Raw genomic sequence first — 27,473 nt, 5'->3', positions numbered from 1 at the left:
TGCTATTTTGAGGAGATTATACTGCAACCTAGAACCATTTACCAAGCCACAAAGTTCCAGAGGAGGTCAGTTCGCAATGGTTGTCTTAGAGAAGTAGGTGGCAGAGCCAAGAGAAGAATGAAGAAAGCAAGCCCTAAAATTGGTATGGAATGTCTGCCTTGAGACTAGGCCTTTGGGCCCTTGAGATTAGGCTAAGTGCAACAGCAGAAGGAACCGAGAGCTGGAAGGACCCTTGCCCTAGGAAGTAGATGGCCCTGTCGGTAAAAGGAATAAGAGGCAACAGATTCTCAAACTTCTTTGATACTTTGAACTAATATTCGCAATGAATCACTTCTCCAGTTTCTGGAGATCCACCAAAGCTAGGGAAATGGTGTAAATCACCCGAGCAGAGGTTCTTAACCACAGAGTCCACAGATTGATGGCATGCAGTTGTGCTTATGTGCCCTATTTTTCCCCTATGGAAAGCATTCATTTCTTTCATCAAATTCTCAAGCTGCAAATCGGCAAGCTGCAAAAATGTTGAGATCCCAAGCACATAAAGTGACTCAGACCTTTAACTCAAGGTCACGGGCAACTCTGGCACAGGGAATTCATACATAATTGGGGAACCCTGCAATCATTCCTCCAACAAAAATATTCATTAGACAGGCGTGCCCCTGGGGTTCTTGGCCGAAGCAGGCACCTGGGCAAGAGAGGTGTATTTGGCCAACTTGCGCTTCTCCTGTTGGCAAGCCACCAGCAGCATTTTTCACATTGGAGGTGCCCCGTGGAAACACCTTGCAGGATGCTACCTTGTGAGATGGTTGCCAAATCCCTATCCTCTTGGCGGCAGATATGTGCATGTCTTGCCAAATGGGTTAAATCAGAAATGGTCCTAATATTGTGGAAGAAGATATCCCCTCTTTTTTTTTAATAAGAGAGCTGCACAGTTCTGAGGACATGTTGAGTGATAAGTGTTCAAGGCATAGCATCTGATGCCAGCTTCTTAAAGTAATGACTTTTCTTATTTCGCAGAGACTTTAGTCCACAATCAGTGTTTGATTAACAGACTAGTTAGTGTCAGGGCAGTTGTAATGTCAGTATTAGGGCAGAAAATCACAGATTACTCAAACTCGTGGCTTAAAAAAAATTGGGGATGAAAAGGATTTAATACATTTAATATGATTAAGATCATATCCCGATAGGAACACATCTGGATAACTAAAGGTATCACGCCAAAGAATTCAAAATAACACAGTATGATTTTTCTTAGCTAATCTCTGCTTTCTTAAATATTGGAATAAAACCTATACACCATTAATTGAGCAACTGTCCTCTTCATCCTCTATCTGGCCCAGTAACAATCTGGCTGATGAAGTGTGACATTGTGAATAATCTTGCTTTTGCCAGCTAGGCTTTTCCCACCTGCTATCACAGATGAGCCACACACCGGTATTTTCGTCAACCTGTTTGCAGTGCTGCTCAGCTCATCATTAATCTGGTGAGGCAACCACAAGAAACATCAAAACTGCTTTCCATTCTGAGAGAAAGTAAAGAAAAGTAGGTTTGTTTTTTCTATGCAGTTTAATCCTAACATTGGTGTTTCCTGGGCCCCAGGCCCATCACTGTTTGAAGCAAGCAAGCTTATCTTATCGAAGTCTTTGCAGTAGAATTTTATCATGGTTTTTAGCTTTTAGTGCCTGTTGGAAGAATTTGATGAGATCATAAAATAAGTGATTTAGTTCTTTGATTAATCATGAAGAAATGTCCTCCCTGTCATGTTGTAATGCAAGGTAACGTGCCCCTTGATGTATGGCACATCACCAAGACACCACATGTCCCTGTGAATGACCCTTGCAGTTAAAGATGAGCCTCACTTCTGTTAACTACAAAACTAGCAGGGAAGTAATGTGAAGGATAAACCCAGGCCCCAAGGAAAAAGTGAACGTTGGGATTCCAGATGCAACCCTTTTTTACCTCAGAGGATACCATGTAAGGCTTATGGTCTCAGCAGCTTCCATGGAATAAGGGCCTACCAGGTCAGATGAACTGGGAACTCAGAGCTCACCACTCTTTTTTTTTTTTCCACCTGGCCAGAGAAGAGACAGCATTTCACTAAAAGACCTCCTCCTTCTCATAGAAGGAAATTCTTGCCATGCCAGAATTACTTCCTTTTAAATTCACTTCTTCCTGCACCAGTGATAGGCCAAGCCTGTTCTTAACCTATTAACCACTACCAACCTCCCCACCTTTTTTCATTTGTTTGATAAACTCATGATTCACCCTAATAACCTTTCAAGTTTTACTTACTGAGTTTCATCTGATTGGTAAAGCCCAGAAATATTCATGTTTGGTAGCTCCAGTTGATAAGTGGCATTTCTTATTTGGATGGTTTTGTTCATTTCATAGTCATTCTTCTTTCTTCTCAAGAGGCAAGTGCTCCCCTTAGGGTTGTCAGCAGAAATACAGGATGCCTAGTTACATTTGAATTTCAGATAAACAACAAATAATAAGTACAAATATATCTTGAAGGTGATTTTTTTAATCTAAAATTCTAATTTAACTGGGTGCTCTGTATTTTTATTTGCTAAACCTGGTAGCCATAGAGTGGTTCTACAAATCAGATAACTCACTCCTCAGAATTTGGGGATTGATGATATTCTTAAGGCATATTTCTGTGATAATTTCCTTACAATACAGAGCAAAGCATTATTAAATAAGGACAGAGTAAAAGAAGAAAATGGGGTTAAACATTAGATGAATATAAGTGGGGTGACAAGAACTCAATGAGCCACCTATGAAATCTATGAGATTTTTACACTGTCAGAAGAGAGTGATATGAACAAGATCCCAACAAATACCCAAAGTTAGTTTCAGTCATTCTTCCAAATGCATTAAAATGTACATTTCTATCCAGCTTCTTGTTTTGGCATTCTTAGCGAAGCTCTCCCAGTTACTTCAGTCTGCATTCTTCTAGCTTCTGATAATTTTTTCCAGAAATGCACGAAACAAAAGAAACGCACTTATGACCGTAAAACATCTAGTGTAGTTCATTGGTATTTTTTTTGTGCGTGGAGAGATTTGAAAACATTACTTTTCTATTACTTTTTCATTAAATGTGCTCAGAGGCTTCTGAGCAATGGTTACATTTAATAAAAATTTAAGAACGATAGTATATGTTAGTCAAGAATAGTGGCTATCCAAGATCACAAGATGCTTATTGGAGTTTTATAATGAAGTGGTTATTAATTAAATTTGGCAACAGAAAGGGCATGAGGGTGCAGGGAAAGGGGAAGCTGTCCAAGTGGAGAATTCATAGACTATACTAATAAATGAAAAAAGAAGATAAATCAGTGTCTCTTAGACAAGGAGAGAACATTGGCTTTGAAATGCAACTGAACTTATTCAGGCCTCCAAGTGAGATTCTCTGGAGTAGTACCTAATTGAGTGGCTCTTTGCCTTCTGGCCATGCAGCTGAGTGATCAAAGAGCTGACCCCTGACCCAAGATGGGCTAAAATGTTTCTTACCCCTTGAAACTTTAAACTGTGAGACACAGAAGTTGCTGGGCTCAAACTTGCTGACGGTGATGGTGGTGCTCTAGAGGAAAGATCAAGGAATATCTACAGTCATAATCCTAGAAGCTATCCTTATTCCTGCCTTTCTTTAATTTTGGATTTCAGCTCGATCTTAGATGGCATGAACTAGTTCAGTATTTTTCCAACAGATGTCTGTGTGCTTAAGTTAGCTAGAATTTGCTTTTGGGTTACTTGCAAGCAAAAAAAAAAAATGTATGACGTTTCGAGGTCAATTTCATCTTTCCTTTTGATTCTCATTCAATATTTTGTTAGGAGGGATAGAATGGTCAATGAGATGAGCATGCTTTTTGTTTTGTGGAGTTTCAGTCTAGCAGAGTAAACAGAGATTGATAAAGTAATTAAAGTATAGAAGGGTTTCATTCATTCATCAACAGATATTTATTGAACACCTATATATATAAGGTACTGTTTCTAGACCACTGGTACAATAGTAAAGAAGACAAAGATCCCTGCCCTTGTATCTCTTAGCAAGGGATGAAAATAGTCAGCAATAAACATCAAATATATAAATAAGTAACATGGATTTGGAAGGTGGTAAGTGCTATGGGAAAATAAATTAAAAAGGAGATTGGAAGGAATGTATATCAAAAGGCCTGTAGGCCAGGGAGAAATGGCAGGTTGGAGAAACTGAAAGATTATGAGAGCTAAAATAGTGACGACAAGGCAATGGCTCAAAATGACGCTGAAAAGGTTAGCCAAAGTAGATTGCTAAGGACTTTATAAGCCATTTTAAGGATTTTGAACTCATCCTAAGACAATCCAAAGCCACTTAAGAGTTTTAAGCTGTAGACTGACATGATAAGATTTGCATTTTAGATTTATCATTCTGCTTGCAACCTGGAAAACACATCGAAACCAAACAGTAGTAGATAGGAGAGAATAATTAGGAAGCTCTTGTCCTAGTCCAAATGAGAAATGGTGACGCTCTTGACTAGCATATGTTTCATGAATTGGAAAACAGTAGCTGTGTTAAAATGGCTGTTATTGAGGCTTAGACTTTCAGCTTCTCATATTTAGAACAAATTAATGCCTGTCCAGATTTATCTTCTGTTCTCTGGGCTTTGATGCTATATAAAGCCAGTTTGAAATGTTGACCACTTTTTCATTGGCTTCATATCCAAGAAGTTTCATTATGTCTCATCTTTAGGAACAAAAATATGATAAGTGTATATTTAAGGAGCTGTGGCAGCCATAAGACAGGCATTCATTCTACTCACTTGCATCTGTACCTAACTAGCCACATACTGTCATCCTGAAATTCTAGGAAAACCAATATATGATGCAAAAAAACCAGGTATATACAACTACTTTCTTAACAGGGCCTTCCCCCTGAGTTCTTATATTCTTTCCTCCCTAGTGAGATAGTGTAGATGATGTAGAAGAAAACCACATGCTCATTTTACCACTCCACCATTGGATTTAGATGAGTGGTTATATTCCTATAAACAATGGGTCATTTGACTCTCATAATCTGTTGTGACGTCTTGTTGCACTCACATAAGTACTTTTTAAAGGCAATGGAACTAAACAAATTCTATGTTTGCTTGCTGCATTTAATAATACTGGTTAAATTCAGCACTTAACCAATATCATGGGTATATGTTAAGGTTATGGCCCTCTGTAATTATTTGAATTTTTGATTTCCAGCTTACATACTAATCCCAAACTAAGTGGTCAGATGCCCCTTCTTTCTTTTGATCTGTGTCTAGCTCAGGCTCTTTCAATCTCAAAGATGAAGACAGAAATTGTATCTAACCTGCAACTTCCTTGCTTCCCAGTCCCAAATGTGATAACAAAAAGAAAGAGAGATTTTTCACTTTCCTTATCATCCCTCCAAAACTTTCCCTTCCTATTCCTGAGAAGAAGAGTACTGAGTACCACTTTTTACAATATTGGAACACGGTTCTCTGTGGTCCAATTGAATGTCCTTGGTTCTTGAGAAATCTGCCTTTCCTAAAGATGCTGGGAGTGATGGAATGGGGAAATAGAGCTTAAGGGTATGGTTTTTAACTGTTCTCGTTGCAATATCTTATTATAAAAATGTACTTTTTAAACATGGGTTTCCATCTTGTATTACTTTGTGTCTTGGAGTCTCTCCCTCATGAATTACTTTGCATCTTGTTTGAAGTGAACCATTTTAAAATTTATATCCTGTCCTACTTTTATTTCAAGAACTTTACTTAAAATATCTTTTTTTCTCTTACCCTGCTCAGATATGCATGAACATTTTATGCATTTCACACTCTTTAAGATAGAGAAAATAATATGCTAATTTGAATAGTGGTAAAAATCAGAGTCAGAATAGAGATTTTATTCTCAGAGAGTGGACATTGCAATATCTTTATATGGCTATCAGTTACCTGCATTGTTAATATAAGTCATGCAAAAGATGTGGATTTGTAACACAAGGCAGTAGAACATGAATTTGGGAGTACTCTCAGTGGGATGAAACCAGCGTAGTGGATATTTGCTCCTTGAGGGCAGGTAACATGTTCTACTCCCTTTTGTATCATCTACTCCACTCAAGGAGTCAAGCATATACATACCACTTACTCAACATGTACTTAGATGAGTAGATTGAAATTAATGATAAATACTTATGAGACATCTGGTACTCTACTTAATTTTATGAGAAATCACACAGGGGATGGCGAAAGAAGAGATTTTGGCCAGGTTTTCAGTACTGAGTTATGTCACTCAAGGGCTGGTATGTGGACACCCAAAGGAAGGAAGAGCCCAGGAAGGGAGCTGCTGAAGAGCAGACTGGAAACGAGACAAGTGGTCCTCCAATTTGAGTATGCAGAGTGCTAGGCACTGCCTCCTGGGAGTTTCTGATTCAGTAGATCTGAAGTGGGGTCCAAGAATTTGCGTTTCTCACAATCCCCACCCCCCCAGGTGATGCTGATGCTGCTAATCCAAGTAGCCCACTTAAGAACTACAGAATTAGACCTTGGAGAGCTGGCTCAGCTGAAGGACCGAGCAGACTGCTTGCTGTGTGATCCGCACAGAGAAGGAGTGGGGCAATTTCAGAGATGTCTGAGGGCAGTATCTAGAATAGTTTTAAGTCTTGCTTCCTCTCAGTCAACAGGACTGATGGCTACACTCTGGCAGGAAAATGAGAGAATGGTTTCACGAACTCAAATGAGAGTTAAAATCAGCTGACATAAATGAGATGGAAGTTAACCTAATTTAGCAATGTAAGACCATGTGCATATATATATACATATATATATATATACATATATATATATATAAGCTAATTTATATATAGGTAATTCCCCGAAATATCCTTACACTGCAAGGAAAGTTTATGCTCTTTAGCTGACTATGCATACGTCAAGGTAAATGGGGAAGGTGAAGAAAGGGCAGCCCAAGGAGAGAGGAAAGCCCATTCATCCTAGAGAAAGCATTTAGGAGAAACCACTCCCACCCATCCCTCTTCCCACTCAACACCATCTCTCAGGTAAATAGCCTTAGGAAGTTTCTGAAACCGTGGCAAGGGCTTCAGTAACCAGGTGTCCTGGGAACACATCTCATCTTATTGCAGTACTGAAATGGAAACACCCTAAAATTTAGAACTGATTTCATAGGCTTTGTTGTGTTCGGCTAATTAGGTTCTTGCATTTTAAAACTCAGACTATGAAGTTTTTGCATACTTATCTGTGTTTCTTTCAGAGGAATTTTGTATAAGGCAAGAAACATTTAGGACTTTGAGGAAATATTGGCATTTTTTTCGTTACAGAATTTCATGGGTTCAGGTGGATTTTCTCAATTTGCCAACAACAAAAAAATAGAGACATTACACTAAAATGAACTGCATCTTTTTAAAAAGCACATTTTGGTAACCAAATAGTTGCTCGTATTTAATTTAATTTAGTTTTTGTTAATTTGAAAATATTTTTTAAAAAACTGCTTAGTGATCTTTTCAAGGAAAGGCTCAGCTCATATATTAAAACACACACACACACACACACACACACACACACAAAAACGACTCTGGAGACCTTGGCTACACATCTAGCGGTCAAATATTTCAATGCTTCGTTGCTCCCGTTCCTGTTACAGGTACATGTGACAGCGCCGCAGCTATGAGTGGAATTTTAAAGAGGAAGTTTGAAGAAGTTGACGGCTCCTCACCCTGCTCCTCTGTGCGGGAATCAGATGATGAAGTTTCCAGCAGTGAAAGTGCTGACAGTGGGGACAGTGTCAATCCATCCACTTCTAATCATTTTCCCCGTGAGTACTGAAACCATACCAGAAGCTGGTTGTCATCTAATGCGGCAGTGAAAATAAATGTCATCTTGATCATTTTTTTAAACCCTTATTACTAGTTCTGTTTTGTTTTTGTAATTGATATAAAAACAAAACATGATTAAGTAAAAATGAAACATCTTTCAGGCATCAGTAGATTTATTTGGACTGCTTTTGGCAATGGATTATTTGATGGTGTTAACCGACTGACTCAATGAAAAAATAGTATTTTATTATTAATAATTTTTAAAGGAAGAATCCTACTGAGAGTAGATGGGGATAGACTAGTCTAGGCACAAAAATGTATCCTCTCATAGCTGAAAACATATTGGGGGGGATGAGGGAGAAAATGGTTGTATTTGGGAGTGGAAGGTCAAGGTTATGATGAGAAAGAGCTTGCCAACCATGTATGAAGAGACGAGGAAGCTGCGAAACTCTTCCAAGTATGCAAGTGCATGCAGTTGGTACTTCTTTCTGCTCATTCTTTTATCCTTTATCCTCAAGAATAATATTTAAAGCCCACAAAGATAAAAAAGAGATGTATGCCTTCTCATTGATTCCTTTTTCTGCCACACTCTAATGGTAGCCTTTCCTGTCAAGAAAGGTATTATGAGTTTTGCAGGACTGATGAGAAAAATTCTTAAAGTAATACAATCTACAAGCTAAAAGAAGTAGATTAGTAATAGCTAAAAGATCTTCTTAAATTTATGTTTCCCACAGGAAGATTTTACTATATCTTGATACCATAGTGGATAACGAGTCTTCGTTTCTCCAATTTTCAATTAAGTGGCTGATTTTATTAATATATGATTCTGTAACTTAGGATTAATTTTGGAAATGTGACCACCCAGAAAACCAAAAGAATTATCAATAGTTTTAAAGGGTAATAAGGATCTCAATAAAACTGATGAGTATGAAACAAACATACTAAAACCAGAAGCATTCCTTTAAACAGGCAAAACTAATAGAAAATATAATGAAAGGGCAATTACAATGATCATAGCAGATAAAAAAACATAAAATATTCAGGGACATGGTTATTGTGTAATGTGGGAGATCTACAAATACATTTATATATGTCATGATGATATGAGGTGAGCTTGTGTTTTTGATTTAAAAGAAGATACATGTGTGCCTATTTGGTCTTATATGAAGAGTGATAATAGCAACAACATGATCATCTGATGGAGTTTCATGAGAATCAACAGAGCAAGTGAGATAATATACATGAAACAACTTTGTAAAATGCTAAGTACTAAGAACATGTTATATTGAAAATTATGATCATAGCTAACATTTATTGGATACATAAATGCTCCAAAAGCTTTATATACATTATCCCTACTCTTTTTATCAGTTCTGGAGGTACCATTACCTTCAGTTTAAGAGGAAATACCCGAGGCTCAGAGAGGCTAAGCACCTTGCCCAAGATCACACACGATTTGAGCCTAGATACATATGTATATGTGTGTGTTTCACTTCATAGTCTGCTTTTTTCCATTACCTCATGCTACTCCTTATGTGTATAATATTGGACATATCTCTAAAATGTTTAATGTGAATTATAAAAGAATTAGATGAATTAGTAAAGAGATAAGTTATGTTTCTGGATATAAAAATCATTATGAAACCTTTCCACATTAATCTATACATATAAGCATAATGTCAATAAAGTTCTCAGCTGCGTTTTCTTAGAAGGCAATAGAATGACAAAAATCTATTTGGGAAAATAAGCTAATGAGAATGTAGGTTTATTTTTAAAAAGAAGCTATAAAGGTTGAAAAGTCATTCCAGACCCCAAATCATAATAGAAAATAATATAATTTATCTTTTTTGATACTGGGCTAGATCCAGGAAAATATAGAAAAATCTCAACATGTTATATATGTTTAATATATAAGAATAGAGCACTACAGAGCAATGACAAAGGAAAAAATATTTAATAAATGGTTGTGGTGTTGGAGTTTGAGAAAGAAGTAATTTAGATACACATCTCACAACATAAGCCAGATGGATTAAATAATTTTTTTAATCAAATTATGGGGATATCGCTTATTTGTCTTTGGTAGGAGCATTATCTGAGCTTTGTTTTTTTTATTTTTTTATTTTTATTTTTTTATCTGAGCTTTGAAGTAACAAAGTCACACTGCAAAATATTTATGATATATAAATATACTATTTATTATATTTAATTTAATAAAAAACACATGAATTTTTAGATAACCCCCAAAGACGATCCACACAATAGGAAATATGATTAGCAAACATTTTAAAGCATTTAACAATAATAATAACAATGCAGATTAAAACAATACTAATGGGCTTCCATTAGTATGAAGTCACAGAAATTTCATCTCTGAAATTAGCGCTCTTCTCTCCAATAAAACTACTAATACCTGACTGTCGGAGAAAGTCACAGTATAAATCACATGTACGTACATTGTGACTAATGACAGTGAAATTCACAAAGCACTTGGTTAATACAAGAGCCACAATATTATTCATAAATCTGTACTTCAGATGGTTTACCTAAAGGATGAAACATCGAAAACAAGAAAAAAACTGCAGAAGTGAAAATGTTGGTGATTAGTGGTAGTACCAAAAATGGGGGTTAAAAAAATGGGGGTTGGAGGTGGGGAAGAGAAAGATAAGATGTTTAGGAGCAGGGAAATGCTCCATTAAGTCATAGTGACTTACACAATTGATTTTCATGATAGTTCTGAAGACCTTATGGCAATTATGTAAAATGTTAATGAGATAATGTTAAGGAAAAACGAATATAAAATTTTACCTATACCATCAGGGAAAACCGATGTATGTGTAAAGGCGAGGAATGGTATAACCGTCTAAGCACTGATAATGATTTGATTTTTCTGAGGTATTAAACAGATGGATGAAATTCTATACTTATTAATTTTCATCTCTGTTGATATTTTATGTCTCCCACAACAAAAAAAGCTTTAAATTTAAACTAAAATGATGACTTTGGTTCAAATTGTGTTTATGTATGTGGACAGCAGTTTGAAATGGCATAATCAGCTAAATCATGCAATACTGCAGCTAACTAGTAAAAACTTTTATAAGTTATGTCTAACAGAATGATTTTTCTTATTAAAGAAAACAGACATATTTTATGATGTCCAACAAGTCATCAAAATGTGAGTGCCTGACTCTTGATCTCGGGTTGTGAGTTTAAGCCCCACATTGGGTATAGAGATTGCTTAAAAATAAAATCTTAAAAAAATTAAAATACATATTAAAAAAAAGAAATTCTCAAAATCATTCAGCTCATCATTTATTAGCAGTGGTAGTTGGCAATGTGTTAGTTTACTAAATTGCTGATTTAACTGTATTAAATGAAATCTGACAGATTTTTCATAATTTTTAGAGATAATTAAATGATTAATTTAATTTAAAAGTACCCTTTTCAATAAATAGTCTGCTTAGTTCACTGTATTCATGTTATGGAGAGGGAAAAAAAATGGGAGGGAAAAGCACAGAATTAAGAGATAAAAATTCTACCTAGAATATTTTTTGTGTGAAAGACCTGAGGATGTTAACTGATGTGAGAAGAGTAGTTGAAAGAGTTTCTTGTTTCTAGAAATGCATTTCAGATTATTCACTTGTCCAAAAATTTATGTACAGGTTTTTAGAAAATGTTTGGGTTTTTTTTTCATCTCGATTAAAGTATGTACTTAGCCGCAGTGGTCTTATCTGCATGTGAATATGGATATAAATTTTTAGGAATGTTATTATTGGTGAATTCTGTTTCTTTAGCATTTATCTCTACTTTCAAAAAAAAAAAAAAACCTGTCTTAGAGTAAAGGATTTTTGATGACTTATCAAATTTGTGTAGCATTAGGAAACCAAATTTAGTTTCACATTGAGATTTTTTTAAACGTGGTTATTTAAATCTCACCCATCATGAGCTCATCTTTCAAATTAAAAATATCCCACGTTCTCAGTGCTTTATAGGCATAGACATATTGTGTAGCATAACATTTTGTTGTCATTACAGATACAGGCATTGATAAGATTGTTTGGTACGTGTCAGCAGCTGTGGTAGTAAAAAATTCCATGCTATTCTAAGCTTTCTGTAAGGATACTCCATTTGCAGCGCATCACATTGTGAAAGCTTCAAAATATAAATCAATAAGGGAATTATGCCTTTTTTCCACGGACTTCTGAGTTTTGCTAGGCAACTAGCATGCTTACCAACGATCAACCAAGGTCATATCTTGTACTTCCCTTGAGATAGAAGCATCTGGATTCTGTATTGCTGTGGAACGCTTTGTTTCATCAAATCCCTGTGGTTCTATAGCCAATCAGCCTGTACTGGAGCACTGTCGAAAGGAAAGCTGCAGTGAAGCTAGAGAGGAAGGATTTTTTTCCTGCCCTCTCAAGGTTCTTGGCGCTTCACACAAGTAATGAGAAGCTGTGTGATGAAACATCCCCCCAAAAGCAACACATTATTTTTCCTGAAACAGGTTTCTACAAATAAGTGTAGAGAATTCAGGAAGTAAAAATATCAAGAGGTAAAAGGATAGTTCTAAACTGCACGTGGAAGCAGGTAGTAGATGTCTTATATAAAGAGGGATACTATTTTCTTATGGACAAATCACTTTCACATTCTTGGGTTCATTTGATATCCCAAAATTGTTGTGTGACTAGAAGCTATTATTGTAACCATTTTTTAAAAGTAGAAATTACCATTCAGAGATGTATTCTTAATTTACCCGAAGGCTAAGATTGTGTTTCCCTCCCTCCCTCTTTCTTTTCTTTATTTCCCTCCCTTTCCTCTCTGAGCCCACACAGGGCAAAAATAATGCTACCATGTGCAACCGAGTCAGACTGTTTCTCCAATGTCATTTCCCTCCCACTGACTACACATTTCTTAATGGGATTAGAGATCAAGAATCCACAGAAAACAGATTTTGCCACGATACTTTGTACTGGAAGTTTGACTAAAACATACCTATTCTCTTACGCAAGCAGTTAAAATGCACTGAAGATTTAGATTCAGTTCCAACGAATAGAGTGTATCTTATATTCCAGGTTCTGAGGTCGGTGCTTTCAGATGTGACAAAATGATAGAATACAAGTGGTAAATACAACTTAAATATGTGGGGGCAGGTCATGTCTACCCAGCACTGTGGTTTACTTTGGGAACTTCCTATGCCAAAGATAAACGTAGCAATCTACCTCTGAACCTTTGATTTTTCAAACCATGGAGGAATGTTCAAGCAGGAACCCAACACAGGAGTTTTAAGGGAAGCCTTTGATTAAGCAGGAGGTGGAGTCACATGACCCTCAAAATCTCCTAGCTCTGTGATAATATGATTCTAAGAACAAGGATCAAAAAGTATCTTAAGTTAGATCAGAGACCAAGTAAGAAAAAGTAAGCAGCGTAAGTCAAAAAAAATCTACTATTAAGAGATTTCCAGATCGTCTGCATCTCCTGCGTTGAAGACCAGTTAGGATGGCCCTTGTCAGATCAGACCTGGAACCGGTTGCAGATGTACTTATACTAGGTCAGTGTCCCTATCTGAACACCAGACATGGGCCAGTCGAATCTTCAGGTATTTAGTTGGTTGGGGAAATGGTAATATGGGATATAATTTGGAGTGGAGGATGATAGATACGAGTCAGTGGTCCCTTTAGAAAATACTCATTTGAATGCACCGTAAAGTCCAATTCCAATGCAATGGAATTGTTTTCAGATCATTTCATCTGAGAAATCTGAGAGAGCCGGTATGATGAATCAGAGATGGTTAACCATTGCTGCCTCCTCTGGCCTTATTGAGACCATCCTTCGGGCTGAAATGTCTTCTCTGCCTCCCAGTGTCTATGAAGTTCTGTATCTGCTTTAAGATTCACATCAAATATATTTTTCTCCATGAAAACTTTACCAAGTCTCTCATTTTACTCTGCTCTTTACCTGAATCTTTTGGTATTTTGCCAACATTCACAAATTTTGACCGCGGTTTTGTGTCTTCTTTCCATCCCAGGATTTCCCCCCAAACCATCATGTCAGTAGCCACGTGAGGGCTCACTGAACCACTAGCCTCATGTTTCCCTGACCACCTCTATTCTGAAGTCTTTATTTCTATCTTATTTATGTCCTTTACCTCCACTCCATTCAATTGCTCATGTGCACAGCCTTACCCAGTGTATTGTTACAAACTGCGACAGCTCTACCACCAAAATATCACATTCCAGTATTCTGAACTCAGACCACAACTCCTTTTCCTTCCATGTCCTTCCTCCCCGACCACTTTTTTTTTTTTTTTACCTCATCTTGTTTTCCCCACCTCTTGTTTTTACCTATCTTCCTACCCTTTACCATGTGCTCCATTATTTCTGGGGTTTTTTGGGTTTTGTTTTTTAATTTGGAGGCCAGAGCTTTTAATCATTTTCTTCCTATATTCTTCACTCCATATTCCCTTTTTATTCAAATATCTGAAAACTTGAAAGAAGTTTTAAAGAAAATGGCAAAAAAAAAAAAAAAAAAAAAAACACTGCATTTTAGACTCAGCTGCTCAGGACTGCCTCATTGCCATCCTGCTAGGTGCCCCCAGTCGGCTTTCTCTCCACTTCACAGCGCAGAGTGTGTCAGACTTGTGTCACTCCACCTGCTACCTCATCCACAGCAGACCTTTCCTTCTCATCATTGTAGACCCTGCCTTCAATAATTGTCCTTCTCCCTTTAAGCAGGGCACTCAAAATGAGTTTTGAAGGAATGAGTATAAGCTCATCAAAGGCAGGAAATGGGTCTTTGTATGCCCAGCTTCTAGTAAACATTCAATAAATATTTCCATAAATGGGTGAATGAATGGATGCTTATTAAACACGTGCTGTTTGCCATTCACTGCACAAGTAGTAGGAGCTAGAAATATAAAAGTCAATGAGACATGATTCAGCTTCCGTAGAAACTCACAGCCTAATAGCACTAAAGCACGCGTCCACCACTGCCCGAATTCTGTTTCACAAGGTAGTTACTGGTGATTTCTGGAGATTTACAGAGCTTACGCTTGTGCTCTTCTCAGTGCTGACTGGTGCAAGTTCAATTACTGTTAAAGGCTTGATAAATAACAGCTTTGTAAAGAGTGGTCTTTTTTTTTTTTTTTTTTTTTAGTACAACTAAACCATACAGAGGAAAAAAAATAATGCATTTATTGTAGGACTTTATAAGGGCATGGGCATTAGTGGAAATAAATACCAATTTACAAGCTAACTCTGTAATTTATGATTTTGATGGGTGTCATTGTGATATATCAGGATCTTGATTTAGCAGTTATTATATCCAAATACATGTAATGGTGAACCGTGTTTTAAATAGGGTCTGACTGTAATTATGTATTCCTAACATGTACCTTTCTGGTTTCATTTGCTTATATATAGCTTTCCCAGGCAGAAATATCACTGTTTAATTGGATGCCGTGCAGCTCTTTATGCAGTAGCTGTATAACACACTTGAGGGAGTCCGAGTTGCTTTCACCTTCACCATCCTTTGATTCGGCTAAGAAAAAAAAAAAAAGGCATTACCAAGTCAGATCACTGACATTATATAAATACAGTTCCTTTAGTTGTTGTTTGATTTGGTTTAAATTCAGCATCAAGACCTCAGATTTAGCCTTAATAAATGGTAACGTCAGACTTAGCTCCTTATTCCAGATGATCAAAAATTCTGTTATTGTTCCCTTCTTTGCTTTTTCTCCCCCAGTCATGTGTTCTATAAATATGCCTCTGATCTGTCCACTTACCTCCATTTGTGTTGCCACCCAAGGACATCTGACTTTTGTCTCTCTCCTGGACTCCTGTAGGAGTCTTCCAGCTGTTTTCTGCTTCCTCTCGTGTGGGAGCCTCAGTGTTATCTCTCTGCAGGAGTGCATTGGCTCTCACTTCCCTACTTAAATCCTTAAGTTGCTTTCGGATGTTCTCATTACTGAGGCCTCCAAAACCCTATCCAGCCCCATGATTGAGCCCATGCATTCCTCCCCAACCTCCCTTCTCAATCTTCCCTTCATCTCTAAAATTCAGTCACACTGAGTCAGGTTATTTTTTTTAAAGATTTATCCATTTATTCATGAGAGACATGAGAGAGAGAGAGAGAGAGAGAGAGAGAGAGAGAGAGAGAGAGAGATAGGCAGAGGGAGAAGCAGGGCCTGCAGGAAGCCCGATGTGGGATTCTATCCGGGATACCAGGATCACGCCCTGAGCTGAAAGCAGACGCTCAACCGCTGAGCCACCCAAGAGTCCCGAGTCAGTTTGTTTTTTAATGTTTTTATTTAGATTCTAATTAGTTAACATACAGTGTAATATTAGTTTTAAGTGTAACCTAACAAACTCTTCTTGCCCTAAGGTCCTGCCTGGGACAGTCTTTGCATGACTGTCGCTTTATACTTCAGGTTCAGCTTAAATATCAGCTCTTTCCTGGAGCTGTCCATGATCACCCATCCAAGGAAGGCAGGCCCAAAGTTCTCATCTCTTAGAGATGTATATTTCATCTCTTAGAGATTAAATTTTACAGTGAAAAATGCTATCTTGGAGTTACTTTTAAATAACCCAGAAAAAAAAAAAAAAGAGTGAGAGAGAGAAAATGAGATTGAAAATATATATATATTACTCTATATTTTTATATAATTAACATTTTGCATAATACATTTTAAAAGCATGTAGGTCCAATTTATCCTTAAATTCCTGTGAAAGGGTCAAGGGCTTAAAAAATGACCAAGTGGGATCCCTGGGTGGTGCAGCGGTTTGGCGCCTGCCTTTGGCTCAGGGTGCGATCCTGGAGACCCGGGATCGAATCCCTCGTCGGGCTCCCGGTGCATGGAGCCTGCTTCTCCCTCTGCCTATGTCTCTGCCTCTCTCTCTCACTCTCTGTGTGACTATCATAAATTAAAAAAAAAAAAAATCCCATTTAAAAAAAATAAATAAAATAAAAAATGACCAAGTAAAATTTTGAAAAAGAATAAGGAAAAGGGAAAGCATGCTGACCTTTAGAGATTTCAATACCTCAAATGCTACAATAGTTAAAACACATAAAATTAACTCAGACTGCACATGGAATAAATAGAGAGCTTAGAAACAAACCCACATTTAAATGGTAGTTTGGTATGTGACAGAGGACACTGAAGATGAGTTGGAAAAGGAGAGATTGTTCTAATAAATGACCTTTTAACAACTGGCCAGTCACATTAAAAAAGATAAAATTAGTGGGGCGTCTGTCTGGGTGGCTCAGTCTGTCGAGCATCTGACTCTTGATTTTGGCTCAGGTCATGATCTCAGGGTTGTAAGATCCAGCCCCTCTTCAGGCTCTGGGCTCAGAGGGGAGCTTGCTGAAGATTCTCTCTCCCCCTCCCCCTCTGTCCTTTCCTCCCAGCTCTTGAGCACATGTGCTCTCTCTCTCTCTAAAAGAAAAAGATAAAATTAGATCCCTACCTCATACCATACATGAAAATTAATCCCCAATGAACTAAAAACCTAAAAGTAAAAAAACAAAGTATACTATAAAAGCTGTAGAAAAAGATGAGCTGCAGACTGGAAAAATATTTGCAATTCACTAACTGATAAGAAATTAATATTTGAATATAAAAGGAACTCCTACAAAAATAAAGAAGAGTCAATGCAATAAAAAAAGAGAACATGAATAGATAAGACACAGAAAAGAGAACTAATACAATTCTGAACAGATGTTCAGTTCTGTTAATAATAAGGGAAATTAAAATTGAAAGAAGACACCATATTACATGTATCAAATCATCAGATTTTAATGTTTCACAATATCACATATTGACAAGCATGTGCTGATGCGGGAACTCCCACAATGCCAGTGTGAGTGTCAGATGGTTCAATCACCTAGCAAACCCCATAATGAAAGTTAAAAGAAAGATTAACTGTGCATCAGTATATAGGATTGGATAACTGTAGTTTGCTCATATAATCATAAATTGAATAACATATTGAACTGAATAATCAAGTTTACATGTATGTACTGCTAAGTGATATATGTAAGTTGCAAAACTCTATGTGATACACTTAAGTAATGAAAACACACAGAACAATACTATATTTTATAGAAGTAAAAATATGTATAGGAAGGAATGATACACAGCAATGTAAGGATCAGTACCTGTGAGATGAAGAGTGTAAGAATGGTAGGTGGTTACCCGTACTTCCTCGCTTTTGTTTATATTTTAAATTAGCAATCTGAAGTAAATATGGTAAAATACTAACATCCATTAAATATGGATAGTAAGGGATGCCTGGTGGCCCAGCAGTTGGGCATCAGCCTTGGGCTCAGGGCGTGATCCCACGGTTCCAGAATCGAATCCCGTATCAGGCTCCTTGCATGGGGCCTGCTTCTCCCTCTGACTATGTCTCTGCCTCTCTCTCTGTGTTTCTCATGAATACATAAATAAAATCTTTTTTTAATATAGATAGTAAGTACATATTATTTCTGGAGGTTTGGAATATTTTATCATTTTTAACAAGTTCTACATACCTTTTGCTAGAGATCAAAGTCTATAGATTATCTCACCATTCACTTTCTCAGCATCCTTTTTTTCCCTTCACAGTACATAGCACAATTTGAACTATTCTATAGTGTATTTGTTTTGGTTTGGTTCTTTGAGAGTCAAGGAGAGAGAGAGAGCGCGCGCGCACACATTCACGTGAGAGCACGAGCAAGCAAGCACAAGTAGGGGGTGGGGGTGCAGAGGAAAAGAGAGAATCCCAAGCAGGTTCCATGCTCAGCATGAAGCTCAAATCTTGTGATCCTGAGATCATGACCTGAGCCAAAATCAGGAGTCAGATGCTCAACCAACTGAACCACGCAGGTGCCTAAGTATATTTGTTTATACTTGTATATTTTTATATATTTGTTTATATTTGTGTGCTTGTTTTGCTTAGCATTGTATTCCTAACAGGAAAAGGCTGAAGAGCGCTGCAGCACATTAGAAACTTCCAGGCCAAATGAGGTCAGTAAGTAGAACTAAATTTAATATATTCATTGAGAGTCTTCATCTTGTCCACAGTGATAGCCAAGTGATATTGCCAAATGTTTCCCCGAAATCCCTTCACACACATTCATTGCCTAAATCCTAAAATGTAGAGAGCTGTATCCTCCCCAGGTGTTAGGCTCTAGGATGTACAGTGACATTTAGAAAAATTATCGTTAGAAATTGCTTCTTGTGCTTATAAAATGCACTATCCACTGTTACGCTATATATACAGCTAGTCCCACATGACCTTTCCCCTCTTGTGATGTTAAGGTAGGATATTGTTTCTTTAGCTGATCTTCAGCGAAGGAGTTGCTTGTGTTTGGGAGCCATTGTGAGAGAAAAATGTTTAGGTTTGCTGTGATTTTTCTTTCCCTAATGCATCAGTTGAATTTGTGAAAATGGGACTCTATTGCAAATTTCTTCAGTTTGTTATAATTGGAAAATCCACAACCAAGGAGCCAATATAGTCTTAGTTCTGTTACAAGCAGCTCTGACTGTAGTTAAATCATTTAACCTGCTTCTTCATTTGGAAAATGCGAGAATAGATTGGTTTTCAAGGTATGGTAATTTGCATGAGTTTCAGGTAATCCTTCTTCCCTCTGAATATAATATGCTACTGAAAACCCTTTATGCTTGAGTTATTTATATCGTATTTGAGGATATCTTTCAATGTTTATGCTTGTGTACAGTTGGAATATCTATGTACAAGTCCAACAGATTATTCCATTTGGTGATTTTACCTTGTGATTTCCACATAAATAAGTGAAAATCATGTGAATTATTTTAATTGATTTGCTTTAGGATGTCTTGATTAAGTAGATAAAATACTCAAAGCATAGTATATTAGAACTATAAAAAAAGACAGTTTAATAATATAGGACCGAGTAAAAATAAATGATGATATATGTTGGTCTGTTGGCAGAGAACTTTTGGAGAAATAAGTAGAATATTCAGATACTTAAATGATTTTTAAAAATTATTTTCAAGGCTATCCTTAGCTAAAATGTGTAAGTAAACACTCTGGAACATCTCATTACCACAAAGGAATATTCTAACTGAAAATTTCTAAAGAAAGTCACAAAAGAATGAAGGATTCGCAGAAATTTTTTATCTGGTACATTTTTTAAGTCATTGGTCATTTGATATCATGAAATGTTATTTATAACTGAATTTCTGTGTTCGTCTCATCTATGTGCTAATTGTGTTTTAATACTGGTGAGGTCAACCCTGCTTGTGAACAGATTGTGCAGGCGGTTAGACAGTATATTTTAAGAGGCATTTCTGTCCTGAAATATCTTCTACCACATGACTGAAAGTTTCATCATGAATGTAATCCCTTTGGGATGACTATTAAAATCTACATATACGTGGCCTATCTAGTATTCTAAAATACGATGTCTGGACTGAAATCGCCTGGATTCTCATCAAAGATTTTCAACTCAGAGGCAAATAATGTAGTATCTCTAATATTTGGCTTCCTCATCTTTGAATGCTGATAGAAAAAAAAAATACTACCTACATTGTAAGTTTGATGGTAGCTTAAATGAGTGAATAAAGGCAAATTGCTTTATACTGTACTTGCTATTTAGTAAAGGTCCAAACAGTATTAGCTGTGCTGATGGTGATTCCAATGAGGGACAACTCAAATTTTATTAATAGTTATTCTAGAAAACAGCCTATGTGGACAGTACGTCACCAAAGGAAAGAGACATATTTCAGTTATGTTTTTGATAGAGTGGGAGAGAAGTCTGGAAAGATCTAGGTAACAGATGTAAATCCTGGATCTTTAGATCCAAGGAAGTGATATAACTGTGAGAAAGCAGCCAGGTGTATGACAAGAGGGCATGGTGGCCCTAGACTATATCTTCCTAAAGGCTTTATATTTAATAATAGTAATAATAATGATAAACCTATCTAATCCAGGGAAATTCTTCTTAAAGCTATTTTCAGTTTACCATCTTACCTGTTTGCTATTCCTAGTCTAGGCAGTGGAGCATTACTTAGAAGATATCACAATATTCAATCCTGGCTGCTGCAGAAGGAAGACTTTCCAGCATATACTTATCATTCTTGCCAGCATTAGTCCTAAAAAATTCTAAGGATTAAGAATAATAATCATAGCAGTAATAACTAGCATTTATTGAATTTTCATTAAATGTTCAGTGCTAGGAACTGCACTCACATTGGTCTCTTACTTAATTAGCTCAACGTATGAAGCATCTGATGCTGATTTTAAGTAGGTGCCCAGAATCACAAAGCTAATAAGCTTGTGATCTTTGCATCATTCTGACTCTGAATCCTGTATGTTATACTATTGTTTTCTTTTTTTATACTATTGTTTCCTGTAATTAATGTTGAAAACAGCATTATCAATCTTTCTCATGCTAGCATCACTTTTCAGACTTCTGAAAACATCTCCTGACAGTTTCCAATTTAGAAAATATAGTAAAGTCTACTGCTAATTACTCCAATAGCACACAGATTCCATTTTAAATGAGAGAAGCTCGATAAAGAGTGCATGGATTGAGTTCAAAGCTCCATTTGCTTGCTAATTCTTGCACACATACAACTTTTTGCACTGATATCATAAACCTTTGTATTCAAATGCTGTGGTTGATAGAACTTGGCCCTGTTAGATTTTTTTGAGGCTGAATTGGTCTCTTTCTGAGCAGTGTTTTCTTTCTCAAGAAAAAACGCAGGGAGGAAGAGATGCTGACATTGTTATGACTGAGAGGGTAAGTCTGGGCATTGTGGTACCTCCCAGCCAGGCCCCCTTCCCTGTGGGAAGTGTTTCAGGGCTGCAGAGAGGGGGCGTTTTGGCAGCTGCCTCCCCCCCCCCTTTGATTGACCACATCAGGCTTTAAAAACATCTATGGGTTCATTAGCATCAGCCATTTGTGGAGCTCTTCTGTAGACCATCTTAATGGAAACACGTGAGAGCTTTTATGAGTGTACTCCAAGATAGGATTTATGGGAAACAGTCACAGCAAGTGTTCAATGTCTTTTGGACTTAGGCTCCTAAACTCTAGGCACCATCAGGACATCAATAAAGCATGACTTTTGTGTAAATATCAGGAGAGAAATAAGTGTTGGCGCAGGTATTTCTGGAAATTTTTCTATAACAGTTATCAAGGACAATTTACTAGAACAAATGGATAGTAACTTGAGACTTAAAAGTCAAGCAGAGGGAAGAAAGGAGGGAGGGAGACAGAGGGGGGAGGAAAGATAATGTGGTCGATTGGACTGAAGATGTGTACTTATATACTCAGAATATGGGATTAGGGAAGAGAAAGGCATGTGAACAGGAAAACCATTGCAGGATGGAGGGCTATGCTTGCTCAAGCACCTGGCACACTTAGCAAACACATGGGTGGTAAATAAACATATGCATTATAATACCAGTTGTTACTGTTCCAGTTAGCATCTCTCAAAGTTTCCAGTTAAGAGACAAAATCTATTGCTACCTCCTGAGAAAGGTGGGCTTCTTTTGAAATGGTAAAAAAAAAAAAAAAAAAAAAACAAAAAAACAAAAACCAATGTGAGGTTTTAAAAAATATTTGCTACTACACTTTACATGCATTAACACATGCAGTTGTTACAGCAATCCTAGGAATAGCGTATTACTTTTAATCCTAATCATACAGATGATAAAACGGGAGTTCAGAGAAGGTTAGTGACTTTTCCAGAGTCCTACTGTTAGTAAGGGGTAGAACCAGATTCAAGCCCTGGCCAGCCTCACTGTGGTGTTTGACCTCTTCAATGTACGCCTTATGGAAGCCTCAAAGGACCTGCTCAATGAAAACTTCTCTTTATCTTTGATATGCAGTTCTTAATCTAGGCTTAGTCTAGGCTTTGTAGAAATCTTTCTACTTTCTTTTTTTTCTTTTTTTTTTCTCTTTCTACTTTCTACGTAGAAAACGAAATCACTGTCAAATGACTTCATTTAAAAAGTCTTTGTTATGCAGCTTTGATTTGTATTGCCTAAAAAGTAAAGACATCTATAATTCAATATATTTGCTCTTGCCTTTAACTCTTTTTTTATAATGCTCACCTTCATATTGTCTAGGAAATGTTTATAAAACCACAAGATGCTTGCCAAAGTGTTAAATGCCATTTGCACTTCTTACAAACATTATTTTTGTTGTTTTTCTTGGCAATTTGTTCTCCAATATTCACAATTATATTTTGTATACAGCAGCATAATTAATTACCTTAGAATTGCTGAATAATAGAACTATGCATATGTAAAGGAGAGTGGGAATACTATATTACTTGGATTCATTTTTTTCAAAGTTTTAAGGATATATGAGTAAGAATATCAGTTATAACCATCAAAAGAGTGAAATTCCAAAAAGATTGTTTTTCATAGATCAAATAGCTCTTTAGTTTTTGTCTTTAGCTTATTTTGTACTTTGAATCATTCCCACAAAAAATGATATTAACATAAAATTATATTAACTGAATTTTTCAGCTATGGTGTGGGTATTTGCATCATGGAGATTGGCAGACAACACACATCAGAATCATGAATTTATTGTTTTATAGATTGTGTAGACTTAAGAAAGCAATGAGAAAATGTGAATACAAATTAAAATTATGTAATTTCTGTAGCTTTTGCATTGTACATAGCATAAAAAGATGAAAAGTCTTTTAATAGTCAAAAATTATCCTACCTAACAAAGAAGTCATTCATGTCATCAATGAATGAGTTGTCTCAACATGTCTTCAATGCTTTATTGTCTCATTTACTTAAATGAAAATGTCAACCAGTATTTATATCTAAACAACCTTTATCTGTCGGTTGCAACTAGAGGTTGGTGATGGATACATAAATTAAGCAAAAATCAATTGACAGTTGATTCCATGAGAACCAATTGATTAAATGGAATTACAATAAAGAGAATTTATATTTTATTATTATTTGTAAATCATGGGCTACGCTTCTTTATATAAGTAAAATTTATAATAAATATATGCATTTTTTGTGGGGAGCCAGCTGTTAAACATTTACCAGAACACCACTGGGTTCATTCTATGATTATATTTAAACTCACCAGTTTTTTTATGTTTTTCTGCACTTCTCTTTTATTCTTTTCAATGCCCTGGGTGTAAAATTTTAGTGTTTTTTTAACTGACAAAATATTTTGTCAACTTTTGTAAATACTAACTCATCACAAAATCTTAAAACTATAAGAATTTGGGGGGGGAAGTATTACATGCCATTCATTACAATGAAATAAAAAAAAAGAATTCGGGTGATAATTTGTAGGTATTTTTCATTTTAGTATTCAAAAAAAATCCAGCTTTGCTTTTATGTTTCTCAACTATTTCTGGTCCTCTTTTGCTGATTTATGATCAGTTATCTCAGCTAGTTAGAATTTGAATGTTAATATCAAACTTAATCCCAGACTGACTGCTAGCTCAGCTTCATTTTCTTCCACTAATATAGGTTAACCCTAATTTTGATCAGATAGCTCTGATATCTATCTTCAATACTATAGAAACTGGCTAGAAGATAAATAAGTAAATGAAAATGCATCACGGAACCAGAAAAACACAATTCAAAATGTGTGATGCTCCATGATCTTTGTATACAGACCATAGTCCCAAAGGATCAACAAAAATATTCCATCTGTGATGTTTTAATGTCACACAGTTGAGGCAGGTGTTTTTACTGTGTCATCTTCAAGCAGTTGCTTGAAAAACTATGAGTATTTTTCCCCCTCTTGGAAATTGAAGTGTATTACTTTATTAACATAGCGGTCATTGTCATTAGCATTAACTAACATTAACACTCAAATGGTACTGTTACTTAATTGGACTCTATAAAATTCACAAAGTTAGGCAACCTTGCTATTGAGGAACAATAGTAACAGGGAGGCAGTATGAACCAAGAACTAAACAACTTGCCATTTACACAGATTATACCATTTATATAATTATGTAACTGGCATTAAGAAATCTTTGCTATTGGGACGCCTGGGTGGCTCAGCGGTTGAGCGTCTGCCTTTAGCTCAGGGCATGATCCTGGAGTCCCAGGATCGAGTCCCGCATCGGGCTCCCTGCATGGAGCCTGCTTCTCCCTCTGCCTGTGTCTCTGCCTCTCTCTCTCCATGTCTCTCATGAATAAATAAATAAATACAATCTTAAACAAAACAAAAAAAAAAGAAATCTTTGCTATTCATTCACCTCTTCCCTCCATCCACAGCCCATACAGAGCAAATTATATATGCGGAAGGATTATGGAGTGCTAGAGATAACATCCATCATAGTGATGGGAAATCCTCTGAAGTTTTGTTTTGTTGTTCTTGTTGTTGCTTTTTTTTTTCCTTAATAAAGTGTTTATTAGGAGACCCAGTTTTGAGTTCAGCTTGAAGAATAATGTGGTAATGTATTAGAAGTTAGAAAAAGAAGTTTTTTGCTAGGGATTATGCTAGATTATCATTATGAATATTATTATTTATATGATGTGAGTTTGGGAGGCTATTCAAAAATGCTATAACATGTTAAGAACACATTCCTTTTCATTTAGACTCACTTCTTTCATTCTTTTGGAATTGTAATATTAGGACTTTATTTTTTAAATATTTTATTTATTTATTCATGAGAGACAGAGAGAGAGAGAGGCAGAGACATAGGCAGAGGGAGAAGCAGGCTTGCAACAGGAAGCCTAATGCGGGACTTGATCCCAGGCCAGGACCCAGGAACACGACCTGAGCTGAAGGTAGACGCTCAGCCTCTGACTCACCCAAGTGCCTCAGTATTAGGACTTTAAAGTCACAAAACTATCAAGCACACCCAAGGTAGTATGAGTGACTTTGTTTCTAATAAAGGGTTTATGGGGTCCCAATAGTGTTCTGTGTATCTGAATAATAGAAGAATTACAATAAAATCAAGAAAAAGAACAACAAAAAAAGAGAACTAAAGTCAAATGTCTTCTAATTCATAATTTTACCTGAAATTGTTCCTAGGAGAATACAGAGTAGATGAGATTTATTATACAAAAATCCTCTCTTCTATATCCTAATTTTCTATGTGTTGAGTTGTGAAATTAAAAATCACAAGGTATTTTTTTCTTATCTAAACTTTTTTTTTTTTTTTACTCAAATAGTAATCTGCAGATTACAGGGATGGAATCACATTGACTCTTTTTGCTACCACAATAATTTCATTACAGTTTAATAGTGAGCCTAGGAAGCAAACAATGCTTCTTGGTGAGTTGGATTGTTGACAGCCACGTGTGATCGCCTCCACCCATACACCCATATTGTACCTCATGGCTGCTGGCAAAATCAAGAAAGTGACAGAAATATCAAGGGAGAACATGTCAGAGAGAGATAGAGAGACAGAGAACATGCCTTTTTAAGTCAATTATAAAGTTCTGCACACACAACATGTAAAGCACTAGCAAAAGAAAAGAGTTGGAGGTTCAGAAATTCTTGCTTTGTATCCTAGAATTTATTTGCTGACAGATCCTACTATAGGTCATTCTTACCTTGGGAATTTCCCTTCTAGCTCAATCTGATAAAGATATTGCATTGCTATGCAACAACTGAAGTCAGGAGGACTTAGAAATTCCATAGATAAAGAGTTTAAAGAGTTCTTTCAAACTTAATAGTAAAGTCATTCATTTAATTATTAATTAGGCTAAACTTATTACTCTGGCTAGAGGAATAGCTTCTTCCTAAGAGTAAAGATTAGAAAGCAAAGAAAAATTCTCAAATGAAGGGCATATATCTGAAGTGGGCATTCAAAGGAAATGCAACCTTTTTTCTTATTTCTTGAGATTTTATTCGGTGGACCCTCGAACAATATGAAGATTAGTTAGGGGTGCTGACCCCTCTGTCAGTCAAAGCTCCACATAAAGCTGTTGACTCCTCAAAAACTTAATTACTAATAGCCTACTATTGACCAGAAGCTTTACTGATAACACAGTTGATTAGCACATATTTTTTGTTATATGCATTATATACTGTATTACAATAAAATGGAGAAGTTATTAAAATCATAAGGAAGAGAAAATACATTTACAGTATGTACTGTATTTATAAGAAAAATCCATGTGTAAGTGGATCTGTGCCATTCAAAACTGTGTTGTTTAAAGGTCAACTGTAAATAACATAAGCAAGAATATTTTATTGCAAAAGCTTTTAAAAAGTTGAATTAATAGCAGCTTTGGAGTTAATCATTACTGATAACATGGCTTTCTAGAAATGTTACACGATAGGGATCCCTGGGTGACGCAGCGGTTTGGCGCCTGCCTTTGGCTCAGGGCGCGATCCTGGAAACCCGGGATCGAATCCCATATCGGGCTCCCGGTGCATGGAGCCTGCTTATCCCTCTGCCTATGTCTCTGCCTCTGTCTCTCTCTCTCTGTGACTATCATAAATAAATAAATTAAAAAATTAAAAAAAAATAGAAATGTTACACGATAAAGCATATAAACAATTTAAATTTTTACGGTTTTTCTTTTTTGATCAATTTGATCCAGCCAGAGTTCATGCCTGAATAAACTTCCCAACAATTATTTAAGATGTCTGATCATCTGCTGTTCAAAAAAAAAAGAAAAGAAATGAAACATCATCTGCAAAGTGAATAAATATTTTGAATTTTCTTTTTTTTTTTTTTTGGAAGTCTATG

The 27,473-nt window shown here is 36.3% G+C and overlaps 1 protein-coding gene across 2 annotated transcripts in view; it reads left to right on the top strand.

Annotated features, from left to right (window-relative positions):
- The window catches only part of CSRNP3 (cysteine and serine rich nuclear protein 3), a 152,652-nt gene that overhangs the window by 68,572 nt on the left and 56,607 nt on the right, over positions 1-27,473 (top strand). For both annotated transcript variants that reach the window (XM_055308285.1, XM_055308286.1), the window contains exon 2: positions 7,642-7,812. In XM_055308285.1, the coding sequence (XP_055164260.1) occupies positions 7,642-7,812 (171 nt within the window). The remainder of the gene's footprint in view (positions 1-7,641; positions 7,813-27,473) is intronic.

This window comes from Nyctereutes procyonoides, unplaced genomic scaffold (assembly GCF_905146905.1).
Source record: "Nyctereutes procyonoides isolate TBG_1078 unplaced genomic scaffold, NYPRO_anot_genome, whole genome shotgun sequence".
Taxonomy (NCBI): domain Eukaryota; kingdom Metazoa; phylum Chordata; class Mammalia; order Carnivora; family Canidae; genus Nyctereutes; species Nyctereutes procyonoides.
The sequence above is the reverse complement of the archived record's forward strand: the minus strand, read 5'-3'. Positions and strand labels throughout refer to the sequence as shown.